The sequence below is a fragment of the Mus musculus genome, chromosome 10, assembly GCF_000001635.26.
Source record: "Mus musculus strain C57BL/6J chromosome 10, GRCm38.p6 C57BL/6J".
Classification (NCBI taxonomy): domain Eukaryota; kingdom Metazoa; phylum Chordata; class Mammalia; order Rodentia; family Muridae; genus Mus; species Mus musculus.
In genome coordinates this window covers 12,493,857-12,515,917 of record NC_000076.6, presented here as the reverse complement: position 1 = coordinate 12,515,917, position 22,061 = coordinate 12,493,857, and the positions used below count along the sequence as shown (strand labels likewise).

The following is a 22,061-nucleotide window of genomic DNA, read 5'->3' as shown; positions in this document are numbered from 1 at the left end:
ACTCTCCGCTGCTCCTCAAGGTGCTGGATGGCACCTTCCAATCCTGGCAACCTCTCTTTGTTCCAGCATTCTCATCTTCCTATGTAGCTGCTGTACTATTTTCTATTCTTTGTGTACCCACAGTTCCATAAACTCAATAAAGACTTGTTGAATGCAAAATGACTGACACATACCTAAGGGTATTTGATTCTTTTTAATTTCTTTATATCTATGTAATCCTTTTAATTTCGTTCATTTACCAAATATCACATTTAAAAAACACTTGTGTGCGTAATTTTCTAAAACACTGTCTTATTTATGTATGCCAGGTGAATATCAAACTTGCAGTGTAGCTGAGGGTGACCTTGAACTTCTAACTCTCCTGCTTCCACCTCCTGAGTACTTTTTCAGGAGTGTACCACTATACCCAGGCTATGTTAAGCTGAGGATTGGACCAGGGACCTCGTGCATGCGAGGCAAGCCCTCTCCCAGTTTAGCTGTTACCTTGGCGTTTTTGCTACTTTAAGTAACTGAATTTTTAGGAAAAATGATCCTCTCTTTAGACATATAAGCAAGGATCTTTCATCGACAGCTTAGAGATAATTTTTTGATATTTTTTTGATCTGCAAGAGTTGGACTGTAAGAAACCCTACCGGCACAGCTATAGTTTAACATGTATTAGTTAAGAGACTTCTTTTCCTTCCGTGTCAGTTCACATTGGCCTTGAACTTGTGGCTTTACCTTTCAGTGTCATCCCAGTGCTGAGAGTCTAAGTGGGTGCCATCATTTCTGGTCAAGAAATTATCTCTTCTCTGTCTCAATATTGCCTTAATTGTTCCACTCAGGGGGTGGGAAAGTAATGTTTATGGGATGAGAGGGAGTGGACTGGCAAATCAAGGTTATTGAGGCATCCTCTAAATATGGTTCATTTTACTTCTGGAATATGCTATCAGATTGTCCCTCTGTGCATGGCTCCTATTATCCCTTAAATAGATGCTTTAAAAATAAATATCAGATACTCTTTAAAACTAAATATGTTAAGATCTCCAATGACCATAGGAATGTAAATGTACAGACTCTTTGATTCAATGATTGTCGTAGATCTCATTTTATAAATGAATCTAACCTGGAAGAGATCACTGAAGGAAATCCGTAGAAAAATTTATATACACTGCCTTAGAAATGAAGCATTGGCTTCTAATACACAGTCTCCCTTTTATTTCATAAATTTATTTTTAGTTATGAGTTTGTTTGTGTATATATGTGTGTCTGCAGTTATAGATTTATTTGTAGTTATGGGTTGTCCAGGAAGGCCAGAAGAAGCTGTCTGACCCCTTGGACCTACAGGTAGTTATGGGCCACCCAGTTCTGGTGCTGGGAAGCAAACTCGGGTCATTTGGAAGAACAGCAATCCCTTTTTGCCACTGAGCCATTGCCCTGGCCCATACATATGTAATTGCTAATAGTGTGTTATTTAAAGGTAGTAATTTGTTCACGACTTCTGTTTTGCAGCCTAGAGACTATAATTAATAACATGTATAACATTCTTGAAAATTGTTGAAAGACTATATTTTAATATTATTGTAAGAAGCTCAAACTATATGAGATATTACATATGTTAGCTGCATGATCCATTCTGCAAGTTTATTATTTATTTCAAAATAAAGCATTATATGAGGTAGATGTATATATTTTATTTCTTAATGAAAAGTAGAAAAAATAGTTTAGAACTATTGGGAAAAGATCTTTACCAATGCTACATCCAATAGAGGGCTAATATCCAATATATACAAAGAACTCAAGAAGTTAGATTCCAGAGAACCAAATAACCCTATTAAAAAATGGGAAACGGAGCTAAACAGAATTTTTAATTAAGGAAACTCGAAGGGCTGAGAGCACCTAAAGAAATATTCAACATCCTTAGCCAGCAGGGAAATGCAAATCAAAACAACCCTGAGATTCCACCTCACACCAATCAGAATGGCTTAGATCAAAAACTCAGGTGACAGCAGATGCTGGCAAGGATGTGGAGAAAGAGGAACACTCCTCCATTGCTCGTGGGATTACAAACTGGTACAACCATTCTGGAAATCTTTCTGGTGGTTCCTCAGAAAATTGGACATAGTATTACCTGAGTACCTAGCTATAAGACTCCTGGGCATATACTCAGAAGATGCTCCAACATGTAATAAGGACATGCTCCACTATGTTCATAGGAGCCATATTTATAATAGCCAGGAGCTGGAAACCACCCAGACATCCCTCAACAGAGGAATGGATACAGAAAATATGGTACATTTACACAGTTGAACACTACTCAGCTATTAAAAACAGTGACTTCATGAAATTCATAGGCAAATGAATGGAACTTGGAAATATCATCCAGAGTGAGGTAACTCAGTCACAAAAGAACACACATGGTAACAAAAAAACCTAGGACAGCAAAAACTCTTCTCAATGATAAAAGGACCTCTGGTGGAATCACCATGCCTGACCTAAAGCTGTACTACAGAGCAATTGTGATAAAAACTGCATGGTACTGCTATAGAGCCAGAAGCTGGAAAGAACCCTCAACAGAGGAATGGATACAGAAAATGTGGTACATTTACACAATGGAGGACTACTCAGCTATTAAAAAGAATGAATTTATGAAATTCCTAGGCAAATGGATGGACCTGGAGGGCATCATCCTGAGTGAGGTAACCCAATCACAAAAGAACTCACATGATATGTACTCATTCATAAGTGGATATTAGCCCAGAAACTTAGAATACCCAAGATACAATTTGCAAAACACATGAAAGTCAAGAAGAAGGAAGACCAAAGTGTGGACACTTTGCCCTTTCTTAGAATTGGGAGCAAAACACCCATGGAAGGAGTTACAGAGACAAAGTTTGGAGCTGAGACGAAAGGATGGACCATCTAGAGACTGCCACACCTGCAGATCCATCCCATAATCAGCCTCCAAACGGGCGCTGACACCATTGCATACACTAGCAAGATTTTACTGAAAGGACCCAGATATAGCTGTCTCTTGTGAGGCCATGCCGGGGGCCTAGCAAACACAGAAGTGGATGCTCACAGTTAGCTATTGGATGGATCACAGGGCCCCTAATGAAGGAGTTAGAGAAAGTACCTAAGGAGCTAAAGGGGTCTGCAACCCTATAGGTGGAACAGCAATCAATATGAACTACCCAGTACCTCCCAGAGCTCATGTCTCTAGCTGAATATGTATCAGAAGATGGCCTAGTCGGCCATCATTGGAAAGAGAGGCCCATTGGTCTTGCAAACTTTATATGCCTCAGCACAGGGGAACGCCAGGGCCAAAAAGTGGGAGTGAGTGGGTAGGGGAGTGGGAGGGGAGGGTATGGGGGACTTTTGGGATAGCATTGGAAATGTAAATGAAGAAAATATTAAATAAATAAGTAAATAAACAAACAAACAAACAAATAAGAAAAAAAAAGAGTTGCCATGTTCACAGTGTCTCTTTTCAACAATAAAATCCCTAAGGCAAAACAAAACCACACATGGTAGGCACTCACTGATAAGTGGATATTAGCCCAAACATTTGAAATTTCCAAGATACAATTCACAGACCATATGAGGCCTAAGAAGAAGGAAAATCAAAGAGTGGATGCTTCAGTGATTCTTAGAAGGGGGAACAAAATACTCACAGGAGGAAGTATGGAGACAACGTGTAGAGCATAGACTGAAGAAAAGGCCTCCAGAGACTGCCCCACCTGGGGATCCATCCCATATACAGTCGCCAAACGTGGATACTATTGTGGATACCCCGAAGTGCTTGCTGACAGGAGCCTGATATGGCTGTCTCCTGGGGGGCTCTGTCAGAGCCTGACAAATACAGAGGTGGATGCTAGCAGCCAACCATGGGACTGAGCATGGGGTCCCCAGTGGAGGAGTTGGAAAGAGCTGAGGGGATTTGCAGCCCCATGTGGGGAGCAACAGTATTAACCGGCCATATTCTCAGAGCTCCCAGGAACTGGACCACTAACTGAAGAGTACACATGGAGGGACCCATGGCTCTGGCCACGTATGTGGCAGAGGATGATCTTGTTAAACATCAGTGGGAGGAGTGGCCTTTGGGCCTGAGTGTGTTTGATGCTTCAGTGCAGGGGAATGCCAGGGTGGGAAGGCAGAAATGGGTGGGTGGGGAGCATCCACATAGAGGCAAGGGGGGATGGGATAGGGGGTTTCTGAAGAGAAGATCTAGATAGGGGATAACATTTGAAATGTAAATAAAGAAAATATCCAATTAAAAAAAACCCAAAACCTATTTTCAATGATATTTTAAATGATTAATGAGCTCTCTGTTAAGTGTTCTTTTAGGTATAATTTTCAATCATAAAGATAATATTTACAGATGAAATAATGAACAGCTGGGTCTTGATTATTCAAGCTTATCTCTTCAGCTTCTCAAGAGCTGAAGTAGGGGGGACCACACATTTAAGTCCTGCCTGGAGTGCATTTCTCAGTGAATTTAAGGCCAGACCAGTCTGATCTTAACTCAACTGAGTGAGATCTTGCCTCAGAGTAAAAAGGGATAGCCAGCTGGGGTTGTATGTCAGTGGTCAGACTCTAGCTGGGCTCGCACAAGTCGCTGCTTCCATCCCTCACACTGCAGAGTGATAGCAAAGCAAAATACACACTCTTCTGTCTTACCTTCCTCTAGTGCCATTGTTCTCATCCTTCCTAATGCTTCGACCTTTTAATACTGTTCTTCATGTGGAAGTCACCACTCCTACCATAAAATTGCTTTCATTACTAGCTCATAACTGTCATTTTGCTACTATTGCAGATCGTAATGTGAATATCTGTGTTATCCAAAGGTCTTAGGTGACCCCTGTAAGAAGGTAATTTGACCTCTGCAAAGGGGCCATGACCCATGTTCCCATGGTGGTATCTCCTCTTGTATACACACCGTCCTTAGCTTTAATTGGAGGCCTCGTTTTCTTACTCTGCTTTCACCTTTAGGTTTCTGTCATGCTCACGTTCTGACCTTGCTCTTGTGGCCATTATCATAGTAATCTTTGAAGGTTGTGTAATGGTTCCTAGTGTGGACCTGCCATTGTGGATCTCAATAATTTCCTAGTGTTGGATATTTAAGCTGCCCTCAATTTCTTAAAGACATAAATAATGTTGCAGTGGACACCTTTTTATGTGTAGACTTTTTTTTCCCCTCCTCTGGTTCATTTTCTTAGACTCCATCCTCAAAGGTGAAATTCTTGTTTCATACCATGTGATCAGCATAATGACTTTATAGACTGCCAAATTGGGTTTCCCAAATGATCAAACCATTTCCCTCCCTCTAGAAAATATGGACACGTCAGTGCTCTCTTGCTTGACTCTCTCACTTCTGCTCCTTGTCTGATGGACTTGCACTGCTAGCACCCAAACTCTGCTACTCCACAGTGGGTGGAAAAAACAGTTTTCAGATTCTATACAGGTCTGGCCCATGCTTCTCTTCTTTTCAAAGAATAAAGAGGAAAATTTGGGAGATCTGTTTGACTTAGCCATGTGTAGAGTAGCAGGGAGATGTGGTTTCTTGAACTTTCTGGGGGAGAAAGTTCCTATTTATATCACATGGGATGTGATCTAATCAACCCCTAAGTCCCCATAGCTTTACTTCACTGTTATGGAGAAGATTTAGATAAAAAAAGACTAAATTTTTTTCTCATCTAAGAGTCTAAATATATTGCAAAGTTTTATATGTATCAAATATTTTAGCTTAATCTTGGGGAATCACAAAGTTTCACAGCCTTCCTAACCACATCACGTGAACATTGGGATACATATTAAGTTCAGTTTTTCCTGGAAAGGGGAGATTGGTGTGTTAGCGAGTTTTTCTTGCTATAACAAAATACTTGAGGTAACCACCTTAAAACAGTAGAAAGGTTTGCTCTTTAGTTCATGATATAAGAAGATCCAGTCCATGACTCTAATATTTTTAGGCATATGGTAAGGGGGCAGCATCATAGTGGGAATGTATGAGGGAAGAAAGCTGCTTGCCCCTCTGTCAGCCCAGAAAGAAAGGACGCATGTCAAGGAGAGAAGGGAAGAGCAGAGCTGCTTCACCGCATTCTGTCTCCTGTGAGCCTGTTTTCTTAGGGAGAGACTTGCAGGCTCTCCACGTTTCTGCAGAAGAACGGATAATATTGTTTGTTTAGCAGCAACTTTTACATGACACCAAGCTGATGCTGTGCCCAGAATGAAAACGAAGAGCTGTGATTGACAGGTGGTAGTTTTTGACCTTTGCCAAGCCAGTCACTTCTTCAACCACCTTACCCCTTAATCCCTGGCCTTTCCAGTAAGTTCTAGCAGGTGGAGTGTTCCCTGACCAGTGAGCCAGAAGTGTTCCCTGACCAGTGAGCCACAGTGAAGAATCTCTGCAGGTGCTTATAGTTGGATCTGCAGAAATTCATTGTGCTGCCTGGCACTCTGGGAAATAGCCGTGGCTACTGGAGCCCTCCTTGCTGTTCAGATGCTCGGGACGGTCAGATGGAAGAAGGGATGGCTCAGTTAAGAGGGATGCTGAGCTCCTAGATATTCTGGAAGGAATAAAATTCTGATACTAATGTTCAGGTTTTCGTTTGAGGCACATGAGAGACTAGATGGCTTTACTCTCAATTATTCTGTCTTTCTGTCCATTTATGTGTTTTTAAACCTGTAGTTCACATGAAAAGTTCAATGGGAAATGCCTCTGCAGTTAAATCATTTGCCTGGCAAGACTAGCATTTGGATCCCCAGATCTCAAGTAAATGCCAGGTGGGCAGGGGTGGTCCTGTGTAACTTGAGCCTTGGAAAGAGGAGCGGGAGGATTCCCAGGGCAGGCAGGCTAGTGATACAGGGGTAGTGTTTGACTGAGAGATGATGGAAGAGTGATGGAGTGATCAGGAGTGATTCCTCATTTCAATCAGGAGCTCTACATACATGCTCACTCATATATGTTCGTATCCTGATACACATGCACTTAACACATGCAAACTCACACAGATTCATACACATACACACACACCACTCAAAAGGCAAAATGCAGAGAGAAAGAGAGAGAGAGAGAGATGCATATGCCTTTAAGAGACTCCTATGTTTGAGAAGTTGTTCACCCTTCCTCCCTGCATTGTATGTTTGTACTTAGTAGGGCTCTTGATAGCCTGCTTGTGCTTTTCAAAGTCTGGTGACAATTATCACATTCTGCCCTTCTCCTCCCCCTTTTAGATTGTATGACATGATCTGTGGCTATGTCTAGCCATTTTCTGTATATTCAGTATGAGAGTAGTGTTTGTTTTAACTTTTTTATTAGGGTGGAAAACTCTATGGTACTTTGCTAGCTCCATACCTTGGGAGACAGTAGAATGTCTCCACTCGAGACAGGTTTTCAGGTAGACTATGCTGTCCCGGAACTTGTGTTGTTCCTGCCTTAGTCTCTTGAGAGCTGAGACTACTGTACTCAGCTAAGTGAATTTTATTTTTTAATGGACACAAAATACTTTTTGTATTCTCCCTTTTCTATTGTTGTCTCTTGAGCATTTGAGGTCTAGTAAACATTTTAGAACGTTTAGGCTTTAAAGTCCAGTTTCTGCTTTCTTTGGTGAAGTTATCTTATTTTTGTGAGTTATTTTGAAGTTTTCTTCCTTGTTCCGGTTGAGTCTTGTTTACTACATGTAAGCTAAAATTTCCCTTTACACTGTTCTGTCCTGGAGATTATTTAGGGCACTTATTTACTGGGAAGGTATATTAGTTCATTTACTTTTGCTATAACAGAGTCCTTGAGACTGAACAATATATAAGGAAAAGTAGTTCACATATCTCATAGCTCTAGAAGCAGAGCTGTATCTAGTGAGGTCTTCATACTCTATGCACACTGATAGCAGAAGGCAGTGGCTGCCTCTGACAGCAGGGGACAGGACAGATGCTGTGACCTGCTGTGCAGTAATTGGACCTTATGAGAATTTATCAGTTCCTGGGAGAACTTGTCCAGTCTCACAAGAAAGACATCATCCCCTCTTAAATCCTCACGTTCCAACCCTACGTCAACCAATCCGTCTCAACATGAGTGGTGATTGTATCAGCTGAATGTGTCACAGGCAGGGCCAAGCTGCCACACGAGTGTGCTTCTAGCTTAGTGGCCGAGCTTTGTTTGGTTTGGCAAAGTCACCAGGTGTCTGCAAAGACAGGAAGTGCATGTTTACCAGGTATTTCTCCCTGCAAACACAAAGACTCAGATTCTAAAACACTGTCACAGAAAGAACATCCCTGATCCTTCCTCGCTCGGCATAATTTCAGCTGTCACTAGGCAGTACCCACTTGGATGAGCCTCACAGCCTGTGAAATGCTTCCTTTGAACAGCTGGACTGAATGTTACCAATCCCAATTCATTCTTGCTTGTCTGCGTATGGTATTGTTAGAATAATGGATAATGCCTTCCTCTTGAGCTGACATGATTGTTCCTCTCATCCAGTGATGGAGTATAGTTCTCCATTCTCCTTAGCCAGTTGATGCAGGGGACGGGTGCATAGCCACACAGGGTATCCAGACAGCAAGGTAGGAAGTGTTCCAGAATGAGTGAGAGGATCCATTGTATGACTAAATATGCTCAAACCCTGAAGATCAACTCTTACACACACATGTGATATATAGTGATATATAGTAACACATATATGTTTGTGTATATGCATGTATGTGTGTTATAAAGAAACTGAAAAAGAAACATGACCTGCAGTTTTTTTTTTTTTTATGTTTTAGTTTAAGAACAAGATATTTGCATATCGTTAAGTTTACCCCATTAAGTGTATGGTTCAGCCTTTGGTCTATTTACAGAATCAAGTGAGCATCATTGACTCCTAAGTTTAGCATTTCATTATCTTCGAAAGAATGGAACAAAGCTATAGCCTTAGCTTTGGCCTCACTGTTGCTGAAGCCTTGATGGGCTGACTAGACTGCATCCTCTATCCATGTCATTTGGGGTAGGTAGATATTTTACAAAGCCAAACTTGGAAACTTGGAAACCTGGAAACCATGCCCTTGACACCAATACTGGAAGCATCTATCCCTGTAGACTTCCACAGTCCTCCTTCAGTTGCTGAGTCCTGTGAGCTACCACCATGAGGCTGCCCTGGGAACTGGAAACAGCCAGATGCCTCAAAGCAAACATGTAGAGTTTGGCCATCATCTATGACTTGGGGAAGGAGATTAGAAACAGGTATGCAGCAAGCAAGAGCACCGTGGAGAGGCTAAAATGAGGCCTCACCTCATTCACTCCAGGGCTGGTTCTGGAGTGCGTGGCTGAAGCAGATTACAATGTCAGATCCTGGCCTTTGATAGTTCAGAAGGTCCCCACATCTTTCTATGAGATGGGAGGGTTCAGCTCATTTCTCCTGTTGAAAGAAAATTCATCCCCCCAACCTGAAAATAGTAACTGCACGGCTTCTTTTTGCTTTGTTTCCCCTGTCCTGGCTCATTATACTCTGAAACACTCAAAAATTGGGTAAATATTTTGGAGTTAGTTAAGATGAGCATTTTAAGTGGTTAGGAATGGCCTAGGTCTTTTTCTTCCCTCCCCTTTTTTAAAGCTTTCATGTAAAAGGTGCCTATGAAGTTCCCTTATAGCCCTCCAGTGTCTCCCCTTCATCTTCCTATGGATGTGTTTACCATTTGTATCACTCACATTGGCTCATTGTAACCCAAGTTCCTCTTCATAACATCCCAGGACTTAGGCCCCCAGTGGTTAGGACTCAATGATTGACTTAGAAGCTCACTGCATGGCTGTCCAGTGTGGCACCTGCGAGATAGAGTTTCTTTGATTAAACAGTTGTGTGGCGAGTGCTCTCAAGTCAATCTAAAATGTGCAAGTTGTAAGTAAAGCAAAGAGAGTGTTCTATCAGGACTTGAGCACCCGTGGAATTTCTCTACTGACATGTTTGCACTAAGCTGATGGACTTTCCCTGGAAGAGAAGGACTAAAACCATTTGCACCTTGGTTTGCATTTATTACCCAGTGTAATGAAGTTTATTCTCATGAAAAAGAACCCCTGTGTACCTGAACCCCCTCAGGCCTCCAACACTAGGCAGCTGCTGATATACTTTTTTTTCTCTCTGTAGACACCTCTGTGGTAATGGAATCTCACACCACAGGCTTCCCTCTGAGTCATTTCGCTGAGAACATTTGTTAGGTTTTTATCTAGTGGTAGTCTGCATTGGTCTGTAACTCATTTTCCTTGCTAAGATCTGTCGTGCAGCTCGGTTGCATTTTGCTTATCTACTGATCAATGGCTGCATGTTTGGTTGGTCCCTCGGTCTGGCTATGATGGCGTGCTGTTATGAACATTTGATGCCGTGCTGTTATGAACATTCACGTGTGTGTGTGTGTGTGTGTGTGTTTAATCTGTACAGATGTTTTATTTCTGGGTAGACCTAGTTATGGGATATCTAGGATACAGGGTAAAATAAACCCTGTATTTAACTTTTGAGGAACCACCAAACTGAAATGTCTTATGAGTCTACGATCCCCAACAGTGTGTGAGAATTCAGTTCCTCACAACTTTACCTAAGCTTGTTATTGTTTGGATAGAGGTTGTTTTCGGTAAAAATATAAAGTCATTAACACAGAAAAATTCCAATTAGGTTATCTTATACTCATTTAAGTGGCTCCCAAATGAGACACGAGATACCAGAAAGTGGATGCTACTTTGTATACAAAACAACTCATTGGACTCTAATTACCTTATCATTAATGCTCAGGAAAATGAAGGCTTTCTTTTACGTCGAATGGAGAGGTAAAAGGTGTGGTGATTATGTGTGTAATACAGTTGAGAGTCGAATCCCTTTGTGAGTGCAATTAAATACAATTGAAATAGGGCAAATTGAATAACAAAATTAAAACGTCAAAAGAGCGTATGTACAGGTATACTGAGTGTGTTCTCTAGGCTACTGGGGAGAGAGATGGTATCAGGGTCAGAGTCCCAGAAGTTTTTACTTAGGGTGCTTTCCACCTGCCCATGCCTGCTGTACTTCTTCTCTGGCTTATCAAGTCAGCTCACCTGATATTCCTTACCAAGAATTCAAGGCTGGGTGATCCTCCCCCCCCCCAACACACACCTTTGGCAGGTTGTAGATTAATGTGCTAAGAAATGCAAATTAACTATGGAAGACTCTCTACTACTCTGATTTCATTTTTATTATCTAGACGACCCAACAATATTGTTAAGAAGACTATGTAAATTTGTAGTCACTTCCTAACCCATTTGCCTGCCTGGCTCTTCATCAGTTTGCCTGTCATTTGGTATCAGGTGTACAAAGGTGCGCACATAGACTTCTGCCTTCACTTCTACCTGTGTCTTGAGCCTTAGCTATTGCCTTGTATAGGGGCCAAAGGCGTGTGGTTCTCTCCTGATCTACACACTGGAATCTTCCCCCCAAGGCTGGCGCATGGTTTTTCTCTGGGGGAAGAAACTTTCTCTCTTTGCAAGACTCAGATGAAGCCCCCTCCCCAGCCCCCACCCCACATCATGAGGAAGCACTTTGGAGCCAAGCTCAGTGCTCAACTTCCTGTAGTATAAGATCCAGAAGTCCTGAGAATTTATGGTGTATCTGAGAAAGGTAGAAATTAAATAAAACATAAAAAAAGGAATACATACTGTCCTTGACTAATAGATCTGGGAAGTACAAAAAGACATAAACAGAGTAATGGGAACAGGAAATGTACAGAACGGGAAAGGTGAGCGCTACTGTAATGGTAGGGTGACTGTGCGAACCTCCATCTATAAAGCATTAATGGTTTGAAGAACCTCCAGTGTGGCTGTCTGGGGAGAGAGCTTTCTGAGCTCAGCCAACAGCCAGCCAACACAATTGCTCTCCTGTGAGAGTCTCCATGCATAATTGATAAAGTTTCAGCCATGTGGGGAATCGATCAGTTTGTCTCCTCAGTAGTTTTTCTGTAGACAAACGTTTATTTTCTATTTGAATGTGAGAGACTCTAAACACAATTTTAAGAACAACTGTCCTCTGTCTGTCCCCTTCCCTCCCACAGCACTCTCCAAGGCACTTTGTGAACTGAGACATTTTGACTGGCCAGGCACAAATACTCCTTTTCCAGTCACTGGATCACCTCTCCTAGGTTCCCCACCATAGCATCTGGGATTTACCCTCTGGGACATCTCCCCATCAGAATTTTCTTCCTCCTGAGGCCCAACATCTGTCTGCTCTCCCTCATTTCCTCTTCAGACTTAGTCTTTCTTCCATTTTTTAAAATGTCTGTTCTGGTTTCCCTTTAGCAATGTCTCTAAAACACTCTAAGGAATTTCAATCTCTCTCTCTCTGTCTCTCTGTCTCTGTCTCTGTCTCTGTCTCTCTCTCTCTCTCTCTCTCTCTCTCCCTCTCTCTCTCTCTGTGTCAGATGCCCCCGAGGGAAGGTGTAGTCTTCTAGCACCTCTGCCTCTTCTTCTGTACCTTGCATTTGAACAGTTACATTTCTGGCAAGTCCTCTCAGGGAGGAGAGTTGCAGCAGAGCCCTGGTTGCCATTTTATGAATCTTCACTGCTTTTCTATTACCTAGTTGCACTCAGCTCTAGGAGATGAGTACTCTTGACTATTAATTTTTTTTAAGTTCAAAAATATAAATGAATGTGATATTCTCATACCACCATTTTATATTTATTTATAAGTGGTTTTGGAAGTTAACTATTAGGAATGCCTCTGCATCTCTAGATCCCTCTCATCTAAAGATGTGATAATCTCTTGTTAAGAAATGTGGAGCAGACCCATAAATACATGTATTTCTTCTCATTCTCTTCTGACTTTTTCTTTACATACATGAAAACACTATGTGTCAGAAAACTGATCTGTTTCATCTCGTGCAGCTATGAGACCCTGGAACACCTTGAGCTGCTTTTCTTGACCAGGAATGCTGAAGGCTGTGTTTCCTAACATGACCATTTAATAACACTCCTTGACTGGGGGTTTGTCCCCTCTCCACTGACTCTGCTGTCAGGCTTTGGTGTGATAAGTGAGGGAGTATGCATAAGTGTTATCTATGGAAATTATTTTCAGAGACAGTTTTCCTTCCCACCTAGATCCTTACATATATTGGGTTGTAGATTTTATTTTATAAGGGGCTGGGGAGGTCCTACTTTCATTTTTTAAAATTCTTAGCAGATAATAATTGTCCATGAAGTCAAATAACCTTGAATTGTCCTTGCCCTGGCTGTCCCTTTCCTCTCCACCTGTAACAGCTCCCTCTGACTTTGGCCCACGCCAGTTTATCTTTGCTGTCTCTATGTGATGATTATTCTGGAACTTCTACATTTTTTCCATTTTTACTGAGTACAAAAGATGATGATTTGGCCTCCAAGTAACCTTGCGTCCTATCACCATTGTGTCAAGCACTATCCAAACATTTAATGATTCCGGAAAGGCAAAAGGAAAGACTTGATTCTACAATCTTAAGGGGAAATATTTTAGGGAGGAAAAAGACCCCTTGCATGTTCATAGTGCATAGCCACTGGCTTGTTCTATGATCAGTTATTAGGGCCTGAAGACGTGGCTGTGTCTGTACTGGCCAGAAATGACAGCAGCAGCTTTCAGTTAGCTTTGCTTTAGTATTGAAAACAGGGCACGAGACATATTTACATGTTGGTGTCTTATCCCCGAGTGAGTGTGGCTGTCATGAAACCCTTGTCAATTAGAGTCCTAATCACCAAACATTTTATAGGAGCAGGGGTGAAAGTTCATCTCTACTTAAAAGAATAAATGTGCTAGAGACCAGTTGTTCTGGGAGTCCCAGATCTGCATGCAAACCTCACCAGGGAAAACAGTAATTGCCTCAGCATGAGAGACGGACGGACTGTGTTTTAAGATAATTGGAGACTGTCTTTTATGTGTTCTCTTTGCTTTAGTTTTGATTTCATACACTTTAATTTGTGCCTATCTCTTAATTTTTTCTCAGTGTATTCTAAAGAACATAAAACCCTCTGAGGCCTTCATTACCACATGTGAACTCACCTCCTTCAGTATCATTGGATGCGATTGTTCTTGTCAGTCTTAAGGAAGAAGTGTCTTTGAGCAGGCTATTATGTTTTAGCAACTCTACACAGTGGGGATTCTCTAAGTTCACATTTGGTAAATTCAAATACAATAGCTAACTCCTGTAGATGAAAATCTTAAAGTGTCCTTCCCGACATTCATCATTTTCTTCTTTCCTTCAACACAGACAACATTTTCAGGAGCCCTCTCTTTGGCTTTTATTCACACTTTCTGTTGTTCCTACCTGTAACACATTTTCACTTGTAACTTATCTGAATGTTGGCTTAAGCCACTCCCTCTGCAGCTTCAGTCAGAAGTGGTAAAGCTAAACCCTGCGTTCATTTGCTGAAAACATGGGAAGTTGTTTATATACTCCATTTCTGTTTCTTTTTGCAAAGGTGCTGAGACGTGAGCTAAAGGAGAAAGAGTATTCTGTGCTGAACGCCGTAGATCAAGCTCGAGTTTTTCTGGCTGATCAGCCAATAGAGGCCCCCGAAGAACCAAGAAGAAACCCACAATCAAAGACAGGTGAGCGTGGTTCATTTCTTTAGAAAAAAAAAAAAAAAAAAGACAACCAACCAAGCCTTTTTCTTGCAGCATCAAGCATGTACAAATGACGGCCTGTCACATCGGGATATTTAGCTTAAAATGAAGCAGGAACTAACTTCTTTATTAGGAAACATCAATTCTTAATATCATTATTAGATTTTGCAGTGTTGCCAAAAGAAGCTCTGTGGTATATTCAAAAACAAACAAACATGCAGAGCCTTGGATATGGTTCAGCAGTTCGGCGCCCTGGCTACTCTACCAGAAGACCTGGGTTTGAATCTCTGCAACCATTGGTAACCCCAGTCCCAGGGAATCTCATGACCTATTCTGGCATCCAAGGATACCGGGTACACACATGGTATGCATACATAACATGGGTATGGGTAAACCGCTCATACATGTTGTATAAAAACACATGTTGCCCAAAGTATTTTCCCATCATTCACTTTACCCAGGAAAAGCAGGCATGCAGAGTGCCTTACTGTGTTTAGCAGTGCAGATCACTTCCTTATGAGGGGCGGGGTCAGTGGGAGCCCCTTTCCTCACTGAAGGTGAACTCTATATGTATAACTTACCTCAGCTCTCATTCCAGTTTAAGCATCATGCTAGATCCCCTGCTTCCCCTTTTAAGATATTGCCTTCCTGCAGCAACCGGATAATAATGACAAGCAAATGACAGCGTGAGCCAGCTGACTTCAGTGTGACTCCCCAGGAAGGCTCCTCGTGGCTGGCTCTCCTCATCACCACCCTGGTTTCTCAGTTGCTCCTCTCTGCATCCTCATTTCTGCCTTCCTGGCTGCACTGCTATGTTTTGAACATTCAGGGTTGCTCCAATCTCGAAACCTTTGTGTGTCTCTTCCCTGTTTCTGGAACATTCCTGCTCCTCTCCCAGATCCCCATGCCTACTCCTACCACCACTACCTCCCCACTTCTCCTCCCACCCTCCCTTCCTCTCTGCTTCTATCCCTCTTCCTACTCCTCCCTTCCCTTCTACTTGGGTCTTCATCCAAATGTTGCATCTTTAGTTCTTCCCAGTGTTGTGCCCACATGTGTGCACATGTGCATCAATGTGTGTGTCCGTGTGTATGTGGAGGACACAGTCAACATGGAGTATTTTCCTCAATCCTGCTTTACCTTGGATTTTTAGTTTTCTACTATAAACGGTCCCTATGGTTTGGCTAGACTGACCCATCAGCAAGCTTGGGGGTCACCAGTCTTGACGTCCACAAGCATGTACAGTCTGGTGATGCCTGCACAGAACCTTGCCCAGCTTCTTAACGCAGTGCTGGGATCGGAACTCAGGTCCTCCTGTTTCTGTATCACACACTCTTCCCACTATCCATCTCCTTCACTGATGTATTTTGTAGTGTCTGGGATGTGATCCCTGCCTCTCACATAGTTACTAAATGGATTAAAGTATCAACAGAGTACGGCGTGGGGATAGGTAAGACCCCCCCCCCCCCGGACACATTTCATAAAAAGGATTTAGGCTAGTTGCAGATGAAGCCTAACACAAAGAGGTAAGAAAGAAAGCAATTGCCACTACCCACAATACCCTGTATTTGTCCAGGGGCTTGGTTGTACACCACAAAGGACAGGGAGTTTGAGGATCAGAGTAGAGACTACTGTCTCCGTGCACACCCTTAAAATGGGAGAAGAGGTGATTAGGTGAGAAGACAGCCACACAGGAAACTCAAGAAGAACGAAGACCAAAGTGTGGACACTTTGCCCCTTCTTAGAATTGGGAACAAAACACCCATGGAAGGAGTTACAGAGACAAAGTTTGGAGCTGAGACAAAAGGATGGACCATCTAGAAACTGCCATATCCAGGGATCCATCCCATAATCAGCTCCCAAACGCTGACACCATTGCATACACCGGCAAGATTTTGCTGAAAGGACCCAGATGTAGCTGTCTCTTGTGAGACTATGCCAGGGCCTAGCAAACACAGAAGTAGATGCTCACAGTCAGCTATTGAATGGATCACAGGGCCCCCAATGAAGGAGCTAGAGAAAGTATCCAAGGAGCTAAAGGGATCTGCAACCCTATAGGTGAAACAACAATATGAACTAACCAGTACCCACCCCAGAGCTCGTGTCTCTAGCTGCGTATGTATCAGAAGATGGCCTAGTCAGCCATCAGTGGAAAGAGAGGCCCATTGGTCATGCAAACTTTCTATGCCTCAGTACAGGGGAACGCCAGGGCCAAGAAGTGGGAGTGGGTGGGTGGGGGAGCGTGTGGGTGACTTTTGGGATAGCATTGGAAATGTAAATGAAATAAATACCTAATTAAAAAAAAAAACAACTTTAAAGGGGCAGGGCGTGGTGGCGTACACCTTTAATCCCAGCACTTGGGAAGCAGAGTCAGGCAGATTTCTGAGTTCGAGGCCAGCCTGGTCTACAGAGTGAGTTCCAGGACAGCCAGGGCTATACAGAGAAACTCTGTCTCGAAAAACAAAAAAAAACAAAAAAATCTTTAAAGGACACTTTTGTAGCTTCTCTCCTTTGTTCTTAGACTCAGGATTTTGCTCAGTTCCCATTTCCAACCACCAATTGGGGGTGGGGGGGAACTGGCAAGAGAAAAATGTTACATCAATTTAACTTTATGAGGTTTGTCCTTTTGGTTTGGTTTGGTTTTGCAAGGAACCATTTTCCAACCCTCTCCTTCCTTGATATTATTTTCTGTAATGGTAGCCCATTTTACCTGCTGTTAAAAGTAAATGGAGGGAAATTATCCATAATAGCTTCTATCCTTTTTTTGTTTACTGTGACTTATGCACAACTGCGATCAGAAACAGAGACTGTTTGAGCATTAGTCATCCCGAGTAATAGTGAAGTGCTCTGTGTTGGAGGCATTAGTGCTAGCCCAAGCCGTAGATGGCTTTTAGTTCTACTTAATAAGCAGTTTTTGAATACGCTCTGTGCATTATGCCCTAGGGTACAAAGATAGATCCATCTCTTTTTAATTCTAGAAAATAGTTTTCTCCATTATTTTTCTCTCAAACGTCTTTTTCCCTTGCAAGCCCCATTCCACTCATTTTGTTCTTCTGTTATCAACTTTATTAATAACTGGTGTTGCATGTATTTTCAAATATTTGGGAAGCAGTACCACCCAGCATTATCATGTGTGAGGGTGCGCATACATGTGAGTGTGTGCAGAAGCCAGAGGTTAACCTCTGGTACCTTTCCTTTTTTTTTTTTTTTTTAACCTCTTCTTTACCTCCTTTTGAGACACGGTCTCTCATTTTTACCTATAGCTCTCCATCCAGCTATGCTGTGCTGTCTGGCCGTCGAGCCCCAGGTCTACATGTTGTCTCTGCCTCCCTGTCAGTAGGATTACAGGCATGTGACTTTATAGCTGACTTTTTACATGGGAGTTCTGGGCATTGGATTCAGGTCATCCTGCTGGCATGGTACATATGTTACTTACTGAACCATCAGCCCGTGACCCAAGTGATCTGTCTAAAGACCAGCACTGGCATTCCTTTAGAATGGGACCTGGTGTAGAAGGTTGAGCAGACACCTGACGTCAGTGTTCGACCAGTCTGCTCCAGTGACGACCCTGTCTCATGCCACCCACTCTGTGCCCCACGCTCGATGTCCACTGGACACCAGACTTCTGCTTTCTGCAGCCATGCACTGCCTTGTCTTACTGTTCACTTTTCCAGTCATGATCCCTCTACTCTGCTCTCCAGCTCCTTCCTCATATACTGGCACAGCACCTACTTGCTCGACCAACCCCCTCCCAAGCTCAGCCCTGTCTCAGCGACTTCTTAAGTACTCTGCTGACAGATTCTTGCCTGATTTCCTAGCACTTTATCATCGGTGAAACCATGCCACCAAAGGCTGACTCGGGCACTTAGCCCACCCTGGGGCCCCACTGACTTCCTGTTTATCAAGAATCTGAAGAAGGGATTTGAACATGAACAGTAAATACAATAAGTGGGACATATAGACCCTGTTCTGAACGCAGGTGAAGCCTACAGGTACTTTCTCAGAGACACAGACTGACATTTTAGACAGGTTGTAAGTACTCGAACTCCATGACCTGTGAATTGCGAACAAGTAACTAGGTAGAAGTGACAAGACAGGGACAAGGTTGACAGGAGTGACCACAGCCAGATGACACAAACCAGGGGAAATTAAAAAATACAGATACTAGATAAGACCTGTAAAATCTGAAGCTATGAGTTGCAGTTTATTTCTGAAGGCAGAAGGCATAAGAGGTCTTACTGTATTTTAATAAGTTTCCTCCCCAAAGTGAAAACAATAAAGAAATTGAGTTAAATGGGGTATCATGTAACTATGTGGAAAACTCAGTTACCAGAACAACGTGCACTGTTTAGAAATGATTCAAGTAAATACGATTTCTTTTTGTGCAACTAAAGTAGGAGATTTAAAGAGCTTTGTGTTCAGTGTTCTTGTTTGAACGGCATGGAAGTAATCTCATTTAATCTATCATATCGACACATTTTTCCTTTTAATGCAAATTGCTTTTAGTTGATCATTATCATCCAGTGTATAATGGGATATACGTTTCTTATCATTTGTGTTGTTTTTTTTTCCCTACTTTTTAAACTGCATTTGTGTTCATTCTTTGAACCAGGTGAATGTGCTAGACAGATTATAAAGGTACCATTTATTATTTTTTAAAAAAAATACCAAATACTAAGGCCAAGAGCATCTTGCTTGGCCGAGCAAGGTCATTGAGATAATCAAAGGAAGATGCAGATCCAGCACTAAGCTGCTGCTTATTCACCTTCTCTCACCCCTGGGCTTTCACTGGCTTTAGGCCCATCCCTGTAATTTCACCCTCTCCATCTCTGCTCATGTGGAATGCTCTGGCTGCTGACCTCCTAGCTCCTTCTTGACTCCCGTGTCAAGAACCTCTTAGCCTTGCACACACATTTCTTGGCTCTTCTTTGTGCTGCCAACTTCCCTTGCTGTTCTCAGAGCTGCATCTGAATTGTGTGCTGGCTCAAGGATCTACTCACTGTGGGGTACACAGCCAGGGACCACCTCTGCCTCCCCACCCTCCATTCTCTAGAGTTAGTGGGGGGCAGAACATGGCATTTTCCCAACTGCCCATCACCATCAATAGCAATTTCTAATGCATTATAACACAATATGATATTTTGTTCATTAATTTTCCCACAAATAAGCTTTAAAAATGATTTCAGCTAAAGCCTTCCTGTTACCGTGACTACAGTATCCTTCTCTTGTGAGAATGGCTCGCTTTATCCTAGGCTGGTCATCTTTGCTTCATTTAAATGATATTCACAAATAGTCATAGAAAAATATAGTTCTTAGTGTAATGTGTTTATCTGTGTATAGTTAGTTATATGTCTGGTGTATGTTAGTGCTATACCCGCAATTAGTTCAATGTGACTGGACCGGGGGTCAATGGGAAATAATCATTTTTTTTAGATCAGTGTTTCCTCTTTGGGTCTCCGATGGCTAGCTGTGTGTATTAACAACATTTGTTCTATCTCAGTGTATGTTGTACTCTTTGAAATACCAAACACAACAATATAATGTTTCCAAAGGCCAATTCCTGGCAGTGTTTCTCTCTTATGGGGCTCCTATATTGTAGGATATTGATGCTCACTGATAATTAACAGGGCAAGGCCCAGCTCACTGTGGGTGCTTCCACCTCTGGGCTGGTGGGCTTGGGAGCTACTAGATAGTGGGTTGAACAAACCATGAGGTCCAAGCTAGTAAACAGCATTCCTTCATGGCCTCTCCATCACTCTTACCTTCAGGTTCCTGCCCTGAATGGGTTCCTGACCTGACTTCCTTCAACAATCAAGTGTGATTTTAGAATTGTACGCTGACATAAATCCTTCTGCCCAAGTTGTTTTTGTGCATGGTGTTTTATCGTGGGACTAGAACCCCTCGGACAGAGTTATCTGGCAGAAGAACCCAGCTGGGCTTGGTGTGACAGGCTGAAGGGTGCTTATCCTTTTGGAGAACTACAGACATATTTCAGAATCTAAATCACATTGCAATTCCATGTCAGCTCATTTTATAGCAGCAATGACAGATTTGTGCAGAAAAAAATTTTATGATCATTGAATGAATGACGGTAGGGAATTGTCATATAGTTTAATAGAATGTCCTTTTTGTATGGCTTCTCCAAGTAACTTAGGGTTCCATTGTTTCCTTGTAGCCAATAAAATGAGGCCAAATTACATCTTACCTAACAGAAATAATTAAGCTATTAAACTGGCAGGTGGTTTTCCCCTCCAGGCTTTTTGTTTGTTTGTTTTGCAAGTAACAGGCTTATCTTTCAAATCCCTTCATTGTAAAGGTGGACCCTCATGCCCCTACCAGCGTCCTTGCTTCCCTGCTTCCCCACTCCTAGGCCCTATGGGCCCCACAACCCAGTCACAGGAGGAGCAGGGATGGAGCTGGCAGCAGCAGCTGAAATGCCACCCAGGAACCTGGCCTTCCTGGTTTCCTCTCTGCTGGTTTTCTTTTCCTTAGCTTCTTTTTCACAAGGGATGGGAGTAGACTGCCTCTCTCGTCATCTGGAGTCTCTTGAGGAAAGCCTTCCCCTCGTTTAGGTTAAGTGAGGAGGAATGAGGCTTTCTAGGACTGGCCAGGATCTATCCTCAGAAGCCCCAGGCTAAGTCCATGAGAACACTCTGCATTAAGAGTGCTTTCTACCACCCATTGTACAGATAGGGACATTTAGAATGCTCAGTTCATAAGTCTATGCAAGTTAGAAGCCAAGATTTGAGTCATTAAACTTGGTGCTTGTAACCTCTAGAGGTTTTTAAATTTACTTCTATCCTCATTGGTATTTCTGTAGGAAACTTAGCAGCATAATTAAATGCATATACCTTCTTTGTACCCTCTGCTACACTTCCCATCCTAAAGTCCCACACTGCTTAATAGAGTCATACACCAGTTCACCGATTCCCTTACCGAGGGAGAAGGTGTTTAAGCAACATTAGAATTTGTCTTTTCAATTTTCACATAAAGAGTTGAAGTATGAGTAATTGCTCTCAGATCTGTAGAGCACAGCAATAATTTAATTAGCTTCCCAAGTCCAAGTTAGATGGGTAAAGTTGTAACACATGAAAGGGCATAGAAAAATATGTTACTTTCTGTTTCAGTGTTCTTAACTACAGATAGATATAGTGATCCAACCTTGAACTGAAGAAGCCCATGGATTGGGCAGACATTTTTTAGAAAGCAAAACTTCTTTTAGTGGTTATGAATATCACTGCAAGAAAGTTCTGTGTAAGTAAATAAGTCAGCACTCTCTCTATTGAGAACAGAAGTTAGTGTTATGGACAGACATGGTTTTAATAAATTGCTTGCCAGCTGCTACTTTCCCCAGCCAGTGTTGTGGCCATCAATAAATAAAACACATTTGCTTCATAAAAAGATATGGTGACACTTTACAGGGATATATTTTATGGGGATCTGCATCCGGGATGTCACTTTCTGATTTTAGCATAAAGGACAGGAAGGTGCTACAGCCCTTGAGCA

General features: G+C 42.3%; 1 protein-coding gene across 17 annotated transcripts in view; it reads left to right on the top strand.

Moving 5' to 3' along the window:
• Utrn (utrophin) overlaps window positions 1–22,061 on the top strand; it is a 487,702-nt gene that overhangs the window by 353,971 nt on the left and 111,670 nt on the right. For all 17 annotated transcript variants that reach the window (XM_006512710.4, XM_011243167.3, XM_030245066.1 and 14 more), the window contains one exon: window positions 14,411–14,540. In XM_006512710.4, coding sequence (XP_006512773.1) covers window positions 14,411–14,540 — 130 coding nt within the window. The remainder of the gene's footprint in view (window positions 1–14,410; window positions 14,541–22,061) is intronic.